Source organism: Daucus carota, chromosome 6, assembly GCF_001625215.2.
Source record: "Daucus carota subsp. sativus chromosome 6, DH1 v3.0, whole genome shotgun sequence".
Lineage (NCBI taxonomy): Eukaryota > Viridiplantae > Streptophyta > Magnoliopsida > Apiales > Apiaceae > Daucus > Daucus carota.
The window spans coordinates 4,847,881-4,864,285 of record NC_030386.2 but is presented as its reverse complement, the minus strand read 5'-3'; the positions used below and the strand labels follow the sequence as shown (position 1 = coordinate 4,864,285).

Sequence of the window (16,405 nt, the reverse complement as noted above, 5' to 3'; positions counted from 1 at the left end):
TCTTGTGGATTGATTATGAGTCTGATTGAAGACCGTTTCCGCGATAAAGTAAATAATTATGTCACCAACAAAATATTGTATAGGATCTGGCGATCTGCATTTGCGATTTGCTAATCTTCTCATTAAGGTATTTCGGATACACGTGCTCTCATATAACCATAAAGATCTGTTTACCTGCTTAAGAGCATCTCCAACCATCTAAAGCTCTTGGTTAAAAAGTGAGTTCGCATACCTAAAATAAAAAAATTTAGCCAACAGCTCCAAAAACTCAACTCCAACCATGCTCACCTGTTGTCTATAAATTTAGCCAACCTCCTGTGGATGGCTAAATTTGTCGAACCTCTACAGGTCTGTAAAAAAATCTGTAGAAAGATTGTACATCATTTATTACCATATTGAACTGATATATTCTATTTTAACAATTTAAAATATTAATAACATACTATTTATAAATTATAACCAACCAATATAGCCAGTACCATTGAAGCAAAATGTCTTGCAGGTTCAGCAAATTTTACATATTGTCTTACAGGTCCAATTTAGCCAACGATTATAGCCAACGCCGTTGGAGATGCTCTAATGCAAGGTAGTGTTTTTCTTTTCCTTGAAGAGCATTTCCAACCCATCAAAACCTTTAGCTAAAATTCATTAATCATAGATAAAAATTATAGATAATGTGTGAAATTTGCTCAACTCCAACCACACATAACCCTTATCTAACAAATATAGCCAACCAATTGATGTTGGCTATATTTGGCCAACCACTACTTGCTTGTAGCAATATATGTAGCAAGATTTCGTATCATTTATTACCATATGGTAATATACATTCTATTTTTAACAACTTGAAAGAATAATAAATTACTATCTTTGAAATATAGCCAACCAATATAGCCAATAGGAAGCAAAATGGCTTAGAGTTTCTGCAAATTTCACCTAATATCTTAAAACCACTTTTAGCCAACACCGTTGAAAATGCTCACTTGTTTAGTTTTTTATATGACCCGTATATTTGGATACTAGAATTTGTGTTTTTATTGAAAAGCAGAAAGATTCATTAAAGATAACGATTACACCCTCAAGGGAAAATTAGGGAGCGAATCCCTTCAACAGATCTACCCAGACGTAGTACCTAGCCAAAGCCCAAAGGATTTAAACAGTTGATATCAGACAAAATCTAAACTATATATTACTCTCTCCGTCCCCCTCAATTGTTTATATTGGAGGGAGATTCAGATACCAAGACAATGTATAAAAAATAGTAAAGTTATATGAAAAGTGGGTAAAATGATGGGACCTATCAATATCTAATAATAGATTTGAGATAGTGGAGGAAAGTAGTGGGTGTAATAGTAGTTTTTATTGTTAAATATGAGATAGTAAGGGAAGATATATAGTGGGACATCTCAAAAATAGTAACTGTAAAGAAATGAGAGGGACAGGGAGTACTAGATTAGAGGACTAGACTAGATAAAATATAATAAGAAATACTACGCTCCCAAAAGCTTCTGTAACCGAACATGCATGCAGGAATTGAATTACTCATCTAGCTCTATGACTTCAACTATCTCTCCTGCCACATTCATCATGTTCCCCGCCTGCTCAGCCTGGAGACCATCTTCAACCTCTGGTTCCTGAGCATCTTCTCCGTTCTCTACAACCGGACCCAGCTCTACCTCATGCACTGCCACAAATCTCTGGTCCGCCGATCCTAAACCCATATCCTGGCTCCATAATTCAAATACCCTGCCAAAAGGCTGGGCCATGATCACCATGACTTTGAACTTGGGTGCTCCATAATCAGCCAGGTATGCTGCAAAAGCATTAGCATTTTGCTCACATAACCTCACCTCCATGTGAAACTTCCTGTCAGCCCTCCTCTGGTTCAATTGTTGCACAAGATCAGCATGATCTGGATGTGCACCTTCAACAGTCGAGTTATTCCGCTCCCAAAAAGCATCCAGATGACGGATTCTGGTGGGAAAAGCATCCAGATGACAGATACTAGAATTTGTGTGTGACGGATTCTGGTGGGAAAACAAGCTTCGTAATTTTTATTTTCATTTATAAGTGTTCTGCACATTTGTAAAAGTGTGTAAAAGAATGTAATTCCAAATCTGGAGTTTATTTATTAAAGAAACTTTGTTATCAAATCCAAGGACGTTTAGACAATAAAATTTTAATATTCGAAAATAGAAATTTTGAAATTAATTACCACCTCTTCCTCTCCTCCTGTCAAGAAATAAAATTACTTGAAGACTAAAATGTGCAATTTTTGAAATTGATAGAATAGTAAGATTTTTATAGAGAATCCGATATAGCATAAGTTAAAATTAAAATAAAATTTAACCAATGTAAAATCTTTGTTGGACACTTCAGATATTAATATCAATTGATTGAAAAATTAGTAAAATTATTTAATGAATCAAAGAGCATACAATAATATTGAAAATATGAAATATACTGCTAAACGCAATCAAAATTTTGAATACTAATTTAAGAAGGATCCAAATTAGTTAATCCCTCCGTCCCATTGAGCTGTATACATATGGAGAGTGGCACGGAGGTTAAGAAAAAGTGTAATTTAGTGAAGAAAAGTAAGAAAAGTGGGTGAAGTGGTGGTACCCATTAATATTTAATGTGTAAAATGAGTGTAGTGTGAGCAAATTGGTGGGATCTATTAATATTTAATGTATAAAGTGAGTGTAGTGGAAGAAGGTGGTGGATGTAGTTAAGTTTTTATATTATAAAAATTTATTATTTTTGGTATGTATACAATTGATGGGACGTCCCAAAAAGAAAACTGTATACAATCTAATGGGACAGAGGGAGTACATATTTGTAGTGGTTCAACAAATATAATCATTTACAAGAGTTTGGCTAAAAGTATAGACAAAATAAATAGCATGATTGAGTTTAATATTTCGTGAGATTATTTGTATTTTTTACTTTTGATGTATCAACTTTCTTTTTAGTCAAGGGTTTTTCATGACTAGAATTACTTTAAAATTAATCATATGCCTGCTACATCATTTGAGAAAATTTTTGAGACAAAATCCAAGGTACGCAACATTTTTTTTTTGTTTGTAATTACTTGTAATTATAAGATAATAGCTCATCAAATTTGGATTTCAATTAGTATTCAAAATTCAATTAATTTCAAATTTCCATTAATTCCAGCTTCGAAATAAATTTTGAAATTTATAATCAATTGAAAGTGTTTTCCGAATTATCAAAAATCATCGAGATTTGAAATTGATTAAATTTATTATGAATTTTTACAAGATCACCAATTTTCATAATTTATTAAACAATTACAAAAATTATTTCAATAATTTGAATTTTATTGTTTTAAAATGATTTTTTCATTCTCTGCAACTTTAGTTCTTTAAAATTTTTCAAAAACATCATTTAGAGAGTCAAATAAATAAATAAAATCTGATTAAAATTAATTTTTTCAAAATTCCCAAATTATCCCCGAGACTTTTAACCTAAACAGTCAAAATTAACGGAAAAGATGCAAAATTACACGACAAACGAATCAGCAGAGTGCAAAGTGCAATTATATAAAGTATTGACCTAAAGTGCTTTTTCGGAAATCCGGTGAGTTGCATTTTGGAATTAACTCATGAAATTATAATCTCAATACAAGTAATGAAGGAACCTCTTTACGCTGAATTAAACTTATTAGAAACTATAAATTTCATCTCATATAGAATGAAATGTTCCCTGTGACTCCGTATGTTGAAAGTTAGATGTACCACTAATGAAACTTCTTAATATAATGACACGGATCACTATGTTCAAGTTCCACTTGAGAAAACTGACATTTATCTACAGTGCCAGTAGTCGTACTATTGTGCTTATTAACAAGTGAGGGACAAAACCTAACAATTTTAATCACTTCGCATTTTTTTTTTCTTTTTTGAATTTAAATCACATCTTAAATATGAAACATCTTCTATAAACAACTGTTGTACTTTCCACCAAGGTAAACATCTTCCACGAACAGACTTGGACTCTCACTCTTCTACATTCAGCAAACAAGCAGGAGCAGGGTTTTATCCACATCTTCGGGATCTAGATATGTCTAGACTGAATTGCAATATGAACTCTCGGAAGCTGTGGATAAATGAATTCCATGTAGCTAACACTGAAAGAACACAAACCATGCCTCATCAATTTTATTTTTATTTTTTGTCAGGCATGCCTCATCAATTTGGTTTCTTGATTATTGCTGGTAAAAATTTGCTACAGGAACTATTAATGGTATGTTCAATTGTATCCAACGAATCAGATAAATTAACTTAACGATAACATGTTTATAACTGAATTATTTGTTTGTGGTTATTTAACTCAGAATATGACAGATCACACTTATATATTTAAATTTCGCTGCACTACTACTACACTGCTCTACTGCATACAGTTAACATAACATTTTATTTGATAAGTGATAACCCATAATACTCTATGATATATTAATTTAGTGTATATATTTTCTTATAAAATTATATAAGTAATAATACTTATTATTTCTTCTAGTAATCGGTTTGGTTCGGGTTTTTTCAATTCGGTTTTCACTTAAAACCGGAAACGCATCCATTAGAATCAGTTTGGCTTTTAATTTTCGGTTTCGGATCGGTTTTTATCAGTTTTTACAGGTTTCGGTCTCAGTTTGAATTCGGCTTTCAGCTCAGCCCTAACTACAGCAACAGCAACTCAGTTTAAATTGGTACATATATTTACGATTTACATAATCTTCTCAGCTAGACACCATATTACACCTAATGTAGTATATACAATAAATGGCTCACTTCCACACAAAAATTATAGGTTCCATCAGATCTCAATTTTCTTTGTGTCTAGTTTTTTCCTACCAAATATAGATACCTGATATGCAAGGCTAAATAGCTGGTTAGCAGTCAATTCTGTGTAAATTGCAGCAACAAATTACTAGTGAAAAGATCTTACCTATTGGAAAAACCCATCTGATCCTTCTTAAAATTGAAAAGTTTTTCAAGCAATAGATGCCCTAATATATGGAAATATAGCAAGAAGAAATAGTTAGAAAATCTTCTAAATAAATAATTTAACTTGAAAGAAATAGCTACAAATTAGATCAGGAAGCTCTAACCAAGCCTGGCGACATTTCACTGCTTCTAGACGAACAGCCCTCTTTGGATCATCAAGAGTTTTTAATAGAGACAACAGAACCTAAGTAGAAACATAGATATCAGTATATATTCTAATGAATTTACTTACGACTGCACCAAATGCAATATACAGAACTATGACATAGAAACCTGAGTCCGCATCGGATATATTCTTGCATGAGGCAACTCAGACATGGCAGTAAGACATTGAATCGCTGTCTCTCGTATCACCTGAACATGTTCAAAGTTTATAATTACCAACCAAAGACGAATATGTAACAGCATGTTTAGAGCATGATCTACCAGCAAACCTGTTTGTACTTGATGATCTTTACAGAAGGAACAAAAAAAACGTTACAGCAGGGTACTACTTATAGCTGTTGCAAGTTGTGCGGTAAGTTGTGCAGCAAGGCATGGCAATAACTGTGAATAACTGTCTCACCGCACAACTTGCAACAGCTATGACCTATAAGTAAGACAATAGGAAGCTTTTCTTAAACTAAATCGATTTTGTAAGTAACAAATGTAGCCCTTTGAATGAAAATGCAAAACCAAAAAGTCCTAGCACTAGCAGTGATTGAAATCGGTAGAAGGCAAATTTATTGGTTCTGTAGACATATTCTTTTTTAAAGATACGTTTTTTAGTACAGTAACAGTAGTCATAAAGACCCTCAGTAAAATCAGATCCCAGAGCCATATATTAAATTCCTTTCACAAAATAATCAAACGTGAAACATCTCATAATTGTACCATCATATGGGGGTAAGACATGAGTGCAATAAGGCGTCTGACAATGATATGTGCATTCTCTTCTACAACTTCTGATCCTGCAGAAATGAAATGAGAATTAAATGTTTTGGTAGGAAATGATAGTAGCGCATGGAAGTTCGAAGATAGATATTCACTTGTAAAATCCTAAAGAAGCATGCTGAACAGAATATTGAAACAAAGACCAAACTTCAAATTGCTGAGAATATACTATTTGTACAGCCTCTACTATCTCCCTATGGCTTCTGAAATCATGGCCCCAACTGCCAGGCTGTGAGGTCATCATTCCTTCTCCAATTGTTATTAAGCAAGATTGTACATAGTGCGAAATGCTACTTGATTATAACCCTTGAAGGAAAACTGTACAAAATAAAGTCCCCAACTTTTTCTTTTCATATAGAAGAGTTAAGACTATGGTATTCAAAATTAACATCCTAAGCAGCTAATCCTTTGTTCGCCATATAATCCAGTTGTTTGAAAGTGAAGAGATACAAGATATTAGGCATATATTAGATCATCTTTTATATTTAGTAAACTTTCATATCATCTTTTACAAGAGCGAAATGAAGGTAAGTAGTAAATTTAAGATAAAAGATTATTGCTACCAAAAATCATGATAAGACAGGACCTTATCCCCATCAACTTTTAGAGACTTTTTAGATCAAATGAACTTCCGGTTTGGGTTAAATATCTTAAATATATCTTTTTGGAAAAAAGGTAAAAAATAGGCCCTTACGTTTTTTATCCGTCATGATTCCAGATAAGACCAGTAAGATACAGTAAACTATATCCTTATTCAAAATGTCCTCACTCAACACAAACAAGCTGTCGACAAGAATGGGGATGAGCTGAAACAATGAAAACGGCAAGTTACTAATCATACACAAGGGATTTCAAAGTTTAAAAAGAACCGATTAAATGGACTAGTTCACCTTCTTTGCTTCACTCAAAACAGCACTGAGTGGAGTACCAGATACGACATTAGCAAATGCTCGGTACAGCATGGCTCTGTAAGAGTAAAGAGGTTGACAATAAATCAGGGTTTATCATGATTATCACAAAGCAGCAAAAGGGAAATTCACATTCTATATCTTCCTTATATCTCAAATAATACAAGCAATCACAACTACTAATCATATTAACAAAATTTGTGCTTTAACTCTAGCAAGAAAGTGGTAGCCGACAAGCCAAATAATGAATTCATTATGTTACATAAATATTTTATAACTTATGGAAAAAAAAACACATTAATCAGGAAGAGAATAAACAGAAAAATTTGGACACAGCACCAAAAGATGTATTACCTTTGGATTGATGAATCAGCTTTTGATATTAAAGATAGTATAATGGGCAGTACAATACTGAAAAGACGTTGCTTATAGAGTGGCCTTATCGTTGCATGTAGCCTTTTATTTAAACAAGCTTCAGAATCACTAACAAGTATATGAAATGCATCTGCTGCAGACCTCATAACACAGAGAAATTCCTGTTCCGTACATGGCAGGCTCCCCTCACTGTGATTAGATAGTAAACAACTCAACAATGTCACTATAAGATCTTTCACCTTTTCATGACCTCGCATGAGCAATCCTTTCCCTATCCAGGCTAATCCTTCAATAGCATGACTTTGAATCAAGAGATTGTTTCTAATACTTGTCTCATTATTATTTCTAGCCACTGAGCAATTAGTTGGACCTTCATTACACAAACTCCATACTCTACTGCTAAATATCAAATCAATTGCATCTTCAAGACTAAAAACATTTGAAGCATCCATGTTCTCAACTTTTACAGGTAGTTTATTAATTATAGAGCCCAATGCCTGAGCTGAGGGTACATGACCAGATAGCTGTGTAGTCAGGAACAACCGCAATATCACTTTCACATTTGCAATGTGTGCTTGAGGGCGAAGCGCTGCAACTACTGAAGCAAATAGAGAAATTATCCATTTCTCTCTACAAGACATACAGCCCAGGTCATCATTGGATTTATAACCTTCTACTTTAACCGAAGTAATTTCATCCATCAGATCGTTTATAGGTAAAGAGGTAGTAGACAAAAGTATGCCAAAAGCTCTATCGATGATTACTGTCTGATTTTCCGCCAAACATCGTCCAACAGCGTACTGCATGGCTGTCATTGCTGCAGAAAGTAGCTTCTGAAATGCAAATTATTAGCTTTTATTATAGTGAATTCTTCCATTTACAATATCTGTGATCGATGATGCCAGCACAAAAACAATATAAGAATTGGTTCTGATTTTCTAAGGCTTTAAAATTAGTGAAAGTTATAGAATTGCACTACTTAAATATGAGCTGCACTTGCCTGTTCCTGAGAACTAGCGCAGAAAGACAAAATATTTCCAATTTGGCCCCATATAGTAAGCGCGAAGTGAAACTGGACTTCCTCTTGACCTCCAATACTGTCAAACCTGATCCATTACCACAATTAATACAAGAGAAAGACACCTAAATAGATCTATACAAGCATAACATGCAAACCACAGGTGGATAACAATGTGAATTCGGTCATGCTCCCCATCTTCAGATATATAGTTCAATGCTAACACTGGGGTATGAGTATGACCATAGAATGATTGTGCATATATCTAACCGATTCTTGCAATAACTAAGGCAGATAAAAAAAGGGGAACAAATTGTAGATGTTCTCCTTTGCATAGCAATCTCCTTTTTGACAGCCGCAACATTCAACGTGGATATAACAAAGCAAGAAATTAACTTTTGTCACAGATATCATTGAACCAACACATTCATCCTCAAAAAAGTTCGTGACTATTATCATATTGATAATGTCAACGACATCCATTTCAAATAGCCACTTCACTATAATCTATGCAACAGATACAAGACACTTGTAATGCGAAAACTATACATTGCAAACCAAGCACATTTTCCAATTAGATTGCTTCAAATGTTTAAAAATGAGAGCAACTTATCAATTAACAAAAATAGGGGACAAATAATGGATGGACAGCCAAATAAATTTCTATAGAAAGGCATACCATGGTAACACATCGCAGGAATAACATTCCAAAAGAGATGTTGCTATTTCAAGATTCTCCGGATCACCTCTAACCTATACCAAAATTTTGTTGCATTATTAATGAAAAAGAAATGGGAACTGCAATCACAGTCAAAAAAAGTTACTGTAAACAACATTTAAAAGCAGACAGAAAGGAATGCATGCAATGACCCCAAATCTAAGGCAAGTAACATCCCTTCTCCGAAATTCTTATCATGTAACTGTTGATAAAGTATATATCAATTAAAATTTGTCACTGAACAAGTAACTGCAAGAAGATCACATGTCAACCTTCTAATTAACTAGAATTATGGGCTCTAAAGAAAGGATTCTAAGAACACACATACATAAACTCCGGATAAACTAGCCAATAAAGAACACTCCAAGCCCTGAAGAAACTTTTGCATGTAACTCAGCCCAGTTGTGCCGATGCTAGAAATAATTTCAAGCTTCAGTGGTAAAGGCATAGAAAGATCATCACAAAGCATGAATGAAGCAATTTTATCTACAACAATGGCATTAAAGCTTTGCGCCTTCTCAGTGTCTTCAGATTTATCAACAAAGGAACCAACTTCCACTAGTGCCTTCAATGCCAGTTTCCACAAGAAAGCATCCTTACAATTCCCAGTAACTACAGATATCAACTTTAACAAAATACTCTCATATACTGATTTAGATATCGGAGAGAAGTCTCCAGGAAATGTAGCCAATATTTGGAGGCCTTTGACTGCAATATATAGGAAGAAGAGAAAACATCCATCAGAATATGCGTACGAGTTTATGATTTATATAAATGCAGATTTATCACATGAAAGTTTGAAAAGAGGAAAAAGGAGGACAAGACTGAATTATTTTCAGCAAGGGAAGTACATATACAAGAGGTGCTAGAGCCTATAAAGAACTAACAGAAAGAAGAAATCAATTTGTAATGATATTATCAAACACAACGTTATGCTTTCATAATTGCATACATGTAACAACAATAGTTCGCACTAAAGACCTACATTCTGCAAGTGAGACAATCAGAACAAAAGAGATAAGTACCTCCAGAGTGTAAACAAGCATTCTGAGTACTCCCATCCACCCCTGTGATGAGGGTGAAGCTAAATAGTTTGGTTAATGAAGTACTGTAAGTACATAATATATCGCACCATGCCTCCTGTACTATGACATTACTTGTAGCATTTCCTTTTGTTCTAACAACCAAAGCTCGACAGCCAGCAAGGAGTTCAACGCAGAGATAAGTTGCTCCAAAATTGCATGGTGAAGAAAGGAGAGCGACTGAGTTTTCAGCTGAAATCCCAAGGGCATTGATTAAGCATGGAAAGAAAGCTTCAAAAACTCTGTTGCAGGAACCAATGGAAGATTTGGCAGAGAAATACAATATAGAACCAACTGCATGTAATCTTTGCTTGTCTGCCAAAGGAATACCAGTATATTCCTTGAACTGATAAATGCTGTCTACAGTTTTTTTTATATCTTCATCAATAACAATTAAATCTATGAGAAGATCGCTGTTTTGGCAAAAAACCTTTTGTAGAAGTATAAGGGCTTCCGTCACCGTATGACTTTCTTGAAAGCTCATGCCATCGACTATTTCTGATTCCAAGAGTAAGACGGATTCTGGTGAGGTATAGATAATATCTTTCAATGCAGACCAAATAACTTTAACATGTTTTGCCATTCTAGCTGCCCCGTACTTATCACTACAATAACTAAGATACTTCAAGGATTCTACCTGTGACCAATCAAAGTCAGAAAGGTCTGGGTAGAAAGAGATATACATTAAAATTTAGTGAGCTGCAATGTAGTAAAGATGGGTTTAGAGTTTATCAACCTTTGCTAGTGGCAAAGAAGAAGAAAGCTTTTCAAGAAGCAGCGGAATGGCAAATGGCTCAAACAGAGGAGTGGAAGCAAATGCCACCTAGAAGATGCACAAAACAATTTAATGGTTGTCAAAATACCTTTGTCATATTATGAGCAGCATATTTGTTAGTGACAATAGAAATAAAGATCTAGCTTTATGCACTTATATATTAAATAGCTGGGCACTTACCATCAATGTCCTTGAAAGCTCTTCTTTCTTCACATCAATATCTTCCCCCTTTGGCTAAATAAGTAAATTTAAGAAATGAGACTACAAACTGTAGCAAGCAAATACACTATATTTTAAGCTTCTACTGCAGATAACGAGATAGATAAAGGTTTAATTACTGGTTAAATCACCTATAAGAAAAAGAAATCTGTATCATCAAGTGCATCTTAGTACACAAGGGAGTAACAAGACCACGAAAACATTTTTTCTCGGTCCGACAAAAGGGAAAGCACTATTATAGGCTTGTTAAAATGCGGTGAGCTTTCCCTTCAATTACAGATAATATATTACTTACAGAAGAATACATATGAAAGTATATATATGTGAGCATAAAACATATAAGCATGGTTGATATGTCCGTATGTCAAGGTGTGTCTGTTAAAATATCCACCATATTGTAATTATTGATTTACAAAAGCTTTAATAACAATTATATAAGATAGTCACTGTTACAATAATTGATTGATTCATTTGATTACTTTATTTGCAAAATCAATAACGATGAGTAATTACATATGTTACACTATATAAATTCCAAGGATGGTAAGTCACTCGATTAGGTCGACTCGCCAACAGCTCACCCGGCCAGTACAAATTGCCTTCAAATCTTAGCCGCTTGGTTAAATTACTTGCAATTTTATGACTTCCCAATTAGTTGGCAACTACTCAAAAATTTTACAACCATGCATACGTGTATAATTTTGTGTAGTAATATATGTTATAAAGGAGTAACTTCTAAAGCATATGGCTTATGTGGATGTTCTGCTTCACTATACTTCAGCTTTGTACCCCACATGTGAGAACTAATAGCAACAGGCCAAAATCAACAATGTACTTGTTGTCATAACTTACAGACTAACATCAGGAGTAAACGGAACAATACTTTTTATCCTGATAGGAATCTGATCCATCTGGAATAGGTTAATTACAGAATTCACAAAAAAAAAAAAAAAAATGCACAGGAAGTAGTTGCAGTCCCATGCACACCTCATTTTAACAGTGTGTTGCAACAAGTGAAACTCACGGAAATGCAGAATAGTTAATTAACAAACGTATCTTTGGGAGTGTAAAACTAATAAAAGAGTATATATTATATACCACATAATATACACTTATTGAAACAAAATTGTTGATAGTTCAATACTAAAGAATATAATAGTATGTGACAGTCTTTACTCTCTAACACGAGAAATAGGCCACTAGACATAACCCGACCTAAGATCAACAACTGTGCTTCAGAATCAATTAGTTCTATCTTGAAGGCCTGAATTCCTTCTCTTCCTCTTAATTGTCCCAAATAACTATGGTCATGAAACAGATCCGTTGTCTGCTTTTGCATTTCTTTATCTTTGTATAAAGATCAATTCATCTTTAAGATTAAATTAGCAAGTTTTTGGCGATTATTTGTTTGTTATGCACTTTGCTGCCAATTTGGAACACCAAAATTTTTTTTTTTTACAACTCACAGATGCACTCATCAAGCTCGCAAGCAACTCTTTTCACAACACTAGTCAAATCCCAGAATATTATTATGTCCAGTTATCTTTATTACTTTATGGGTAAAATTCGAACACGTATAAATTATTAAACTATGGACTAGAACAGTCCTCAGCTTGCAATCAGAAAAATCAAACAAGTATTAAGAGCTTCAAAAACGTCCTCTAGGTGATATTTAGCACTGAATGTTCATAAATAGCAGTGTCTACTAGAATGATGTATAAGAAACAAGATAAGTAAATAACACAGATCTTACATGTGTAAAATGAATGGGAAAGTAACAGCTCAAATTCTCAAAAAGGTCTGTGGCAAAACTTGCAAGTGGGCCAGTTGGATCTGGATATAAATGCACCAGAACTTCCACAATATGGAATGCAAGCATTAGACATTCAGGATCCTTTTCTCCATCAATAGATTCACAAATTCCAGGTATAAGTACATCATCCTATATTTATAAAATAAATTCTTTAATATTAGAAGATTTATAAAGATAACTTGGGAACAAATGCAAGAAAAAAAAAACATGCCATACTGTCGATATATTGCTAATAAGAAAGACTCCAATCATCTCTCATAACATAAATAGTAAGGTAAATTGTCAAACACAATAAAACCGAAGCTTAGTGAGACATTTTCTTTAAATCTTGATGCTCAGTCTAGTATTTTGTTATTTATACACAGAAAGGATGACTTTTTTTTTTAAGGTTTTGTGGAGGCCAAATTCATGCTCTTGAGGTTGCTATTGGAAAGAACAACAAAGCAAGTATCATTACAAATATCTAATACCGCGAGAGTATAAAAATATACCAGATGTACTATATCATCAGGATAGCGCTCCAAAAGGCATCCTAGAAGTTCAAAACAAAGCTGCAATAAAAATCAGTTTCCTCATATACAATAAAATGGTAAAAATGTAGTTGTATTTTTGTTAAGTCCCATCCAATAAATCAGATTCAGACACCATATATATCATCTTACCTTCCTGTCTGATTGTCTTAATGACTGAACTTGTACATTTTGCAGATAAGACTGAGCAACTGCTAGTGCTTTACTGCTGCTGACTACACCAACATTTCCTTTCCTCCTCAATAAGGCCAAGCAACCAATAAGGGCACCGTGCAAAGCTTTCCAATCTGCCTGATATAAATATGGTATCATCTACTTTTATGACGTAATGATATAAAATTACCAAGTACACGGCACAACTAGTCAAAATGCTTCAAAGAAACTTCTATATAAAATTGATTGGGCATGAGTTGGCTTTTCAAAATATCCAAATGATAAATGTGGTAAATATCAATAACAGATACAGACATATAACCACGTACTGCGATTAATTTTTGATTTCTCGGTAGAATAACACCTCATATGCAAAAACAAAAAAAGAAGTTATAGCTCACTCACCAGCCTTTCAGTGAAGAATCCTATCAAACTAAGCACCGTTTCACTTTCCAATGGCTTAGATGCTAGACAAGCTAGCAATTCTCCAAGAAGGAGAGTACCTGTATAGCAATACACATGTAAGATATATAAAATATTACTAAACCTACTATAAGTTATTTACTCACATATTCAGTAACCTTAGCTACCTATACTAAAAATAATCACGACTGGCCAGTTTCATTGACCATATCTTGACTCCTACAATTCGTTCTGTCAAATTTTCAAAAATTTATTCCACTAACTATCTTCTGTGTTGGCAAAACCAAACCAGAAGAAGCCCAATAGAGATGTTAAGATGTGAAAATAAAAATTGTAGATTGATAGGATCTCCTTACAGTTTCTAAATTCAAGCTAAAGTTTCACGGTTACAAGCAAACTGGAAAAAACACAGACCAGTTTAGAGACTGTATAGTATATACATTGTTACATACTAAAGCTTGAATGGCTTCATAATCTGTTACCAGAAAATGTCCGCATAAACTTTATTTTTAAATTGAAAATAAAGACATATTTCCGATACGGATCTCAGTCGTCAAGTTTATTTCAAATGATTAAAGGGTAAATATATGGTTTCCGCCAATGGTAGTATCAAATGAGAGTGTAGCCTCATATTTGCTACTCAAATTCTTTTCCATGCCACCAGTAATAGCTAACCAATAATTAAATATGCTCCAAGAGTTTGTAACTGGCATCAGTTAATATAACATATAATCACATAATTTTTAACAGAACTTGAACCATTACCTAATACAGGAACATTTGTATATGTGTGTGTGTGCGCGCAATTGCTCAAATAGAAACCAAGAGAAACTATACCTAAATGACCTCACCCACCCCCTATATGTCATCACCCACCCCCTATATGTCATCACCCACCTAGGGCCCACCCTCACCCCCACTCAATCCACCCGGGCCCGCTAGGGCCTCGCCAAGGCTCCTCATAGGCCCTGGACAGGCTCCAGACAGTCTTAAAGAGCCAAACCTTGGCCCCACCATGGTCCCACTAGGCCCCAACCTGGCCCTACTAGGCCTCACTTAGACTCCGTCTAGGTGTGTGTGTGTGTGTGTGTGTGTATGTATGTCTATATGTGTATATATATGTATATATATATGTATATATATGTATATATCTGTATATATATATATATGTATGTATATATATGTATGTGTGTGTGTGTATCTTTCACAGCTAAGCCATTGAGCTCATGCTTAAACTGAACCTTGATTCACCATACAAACAAGTAATAATGTTATAGTTATACATCAAAGTAATATTAGTTAGAGGAACGGAATGAGGTGACAATTAAATACTCCGTCCGTTTCAATTTACATGTCCACTTTTAAGGAAAATTTTTGTTTCAAATTAGCTGTCCACTTCAACTTTCAATGCAAAATCATATTTCCAAAATCATTTCTACTTCACATATCTTTTCTCTATATTTCCTAGATCAACCTCATTCCACATATTATGATCATTTAATGCAATTAATTTGTGAATATCCACTTTTCTTAAACTGTGTGATTTTTTGAGAGTGGACATCTCGGAGGGAGTACATTTGAATTAGATTACAAGGGATATTAACAAATGAATATCCTCGCCTACTCCATTCTTTAGGTTTAAACTAACTTTCATACAACCCAGTTTCTATATGAATGATCGGTCTTTGCTCCCACTTCAAGATACTAGTCACAAAAAATATGTATCCTTAACAACGTTTTCATTTTCACCCCTACATCTGTACATTTTTTCCTAAAGTTTTATTCCTTTCCTTCTAAATGATCAAACTAAGCAATTCCCGTTCTTTGACATCCAGTGTGATTAGTCTAGAGTATTTATAGTCCAAACTCATTCTCATCGTTTTAGAAGCGAGCATGTAAACTTACCTCTGGCACGAAGAAAGCTGTCTGTGGTTGTCAAATACATTGCCATCTCTCTAACCTATAGTTCCATAAACAAGCGTATTCAGATAAACAACAAGTCTAAAATAAAACAACTAAAATCCGCAATTCTAATACAAGGAAAATTAAAGCGAAAAACCAACCAATGATTCCAATGTTAACATATCATTCTTCACTAGAGCTGCAATTGCATCTATACTTGCAGCCTGTGAATAGAAACACGACAAATAATCACCAATTGCACAATTAAAAAAAAAAAAGAAATTGGAGGTTTATATGGTGTTCAAAAATTGACGTGAGAGAATAGTGAACCTGCTGAGCTGGAGTGCTGGAAGAGTCAACGAACGATTCGATGAGCTTAACACAGTGAGTCGAATCCGCCATGGTTAGGAGTGTTAGCCGAGGGAGAGTGAGGGTTTAGCGATGGGGGTTTTGTCTTCTGTGCGCGCTAGGTTTTTATTTAACGGGTGTCGTTTGGTTCATGGGTTCTCCAACCCGGCACGCC

The 16,405-nt window shown here is 34.3% G+C and overlaps 1 protein-coding gene across 2 annotated transcripts; it reads right to left on the bottom strand.

Annotated features, from left to right (window-relative positions):
- Positions 1-3,926: 3,926 nt before the first annotated feature.
- LOC108225662 (MMS19 nucleotide excision repair protein homolog) lies at positions 3,927-16,405 on the bottom strand. 2 transcript variants are annotated; one of them, XM_064079491.1, is made up of 21 exons: positions 16,213-16,405; positions 16,044-16,106; positions 15,886-15,940; positions 13,963-14,060; positions 13,537-13,695; positions 13,366-13,425; positions 12,815-13,003; positions 11,023-11,076; positions 10,804-10,890; positions 10,011-10,704; positions 9,314-9,693; positions 8,947-9,020; positions 8,250-8,355; positions 7,229-8,082; positions 6,857-6,932; positions 6,661-6,772; positions 5,907-5,983; positions 5,307-5,387; positions 5,138-5,217; positions 4,975-5,035; positions 3,927-4,153 (listed from the first exon to the last, which is right to left on the bottom strand). In XM_064079491.1, the coding sequence occupies exons 1-20, from the start codon at positions 16,282-16,284 to the stop codon at positions 5,020-5,022; spliced, it is 3,387 nt and encodes a 1,128-aa protein (XP_063935561.1). In that variant the 5' UTR covers positions 16,285-16,405; the 3' UTR covers positions 3,927-4,153; positions 4,975-5,019. The 2 variants fall into 2 exon arrangements, with proteins under 2 accessions (XP_063935561.1, XP_063935562.1); XM_064079492.1 differs by lacking the exons at positions 13,963-14,060; positions 15,886-15,940; positions 16,044-16,106; positions 16,213-16,405 and having other exon boundaries at positions 4,016-4,153; positions 13,366-13,406; positions 13,537-13,635.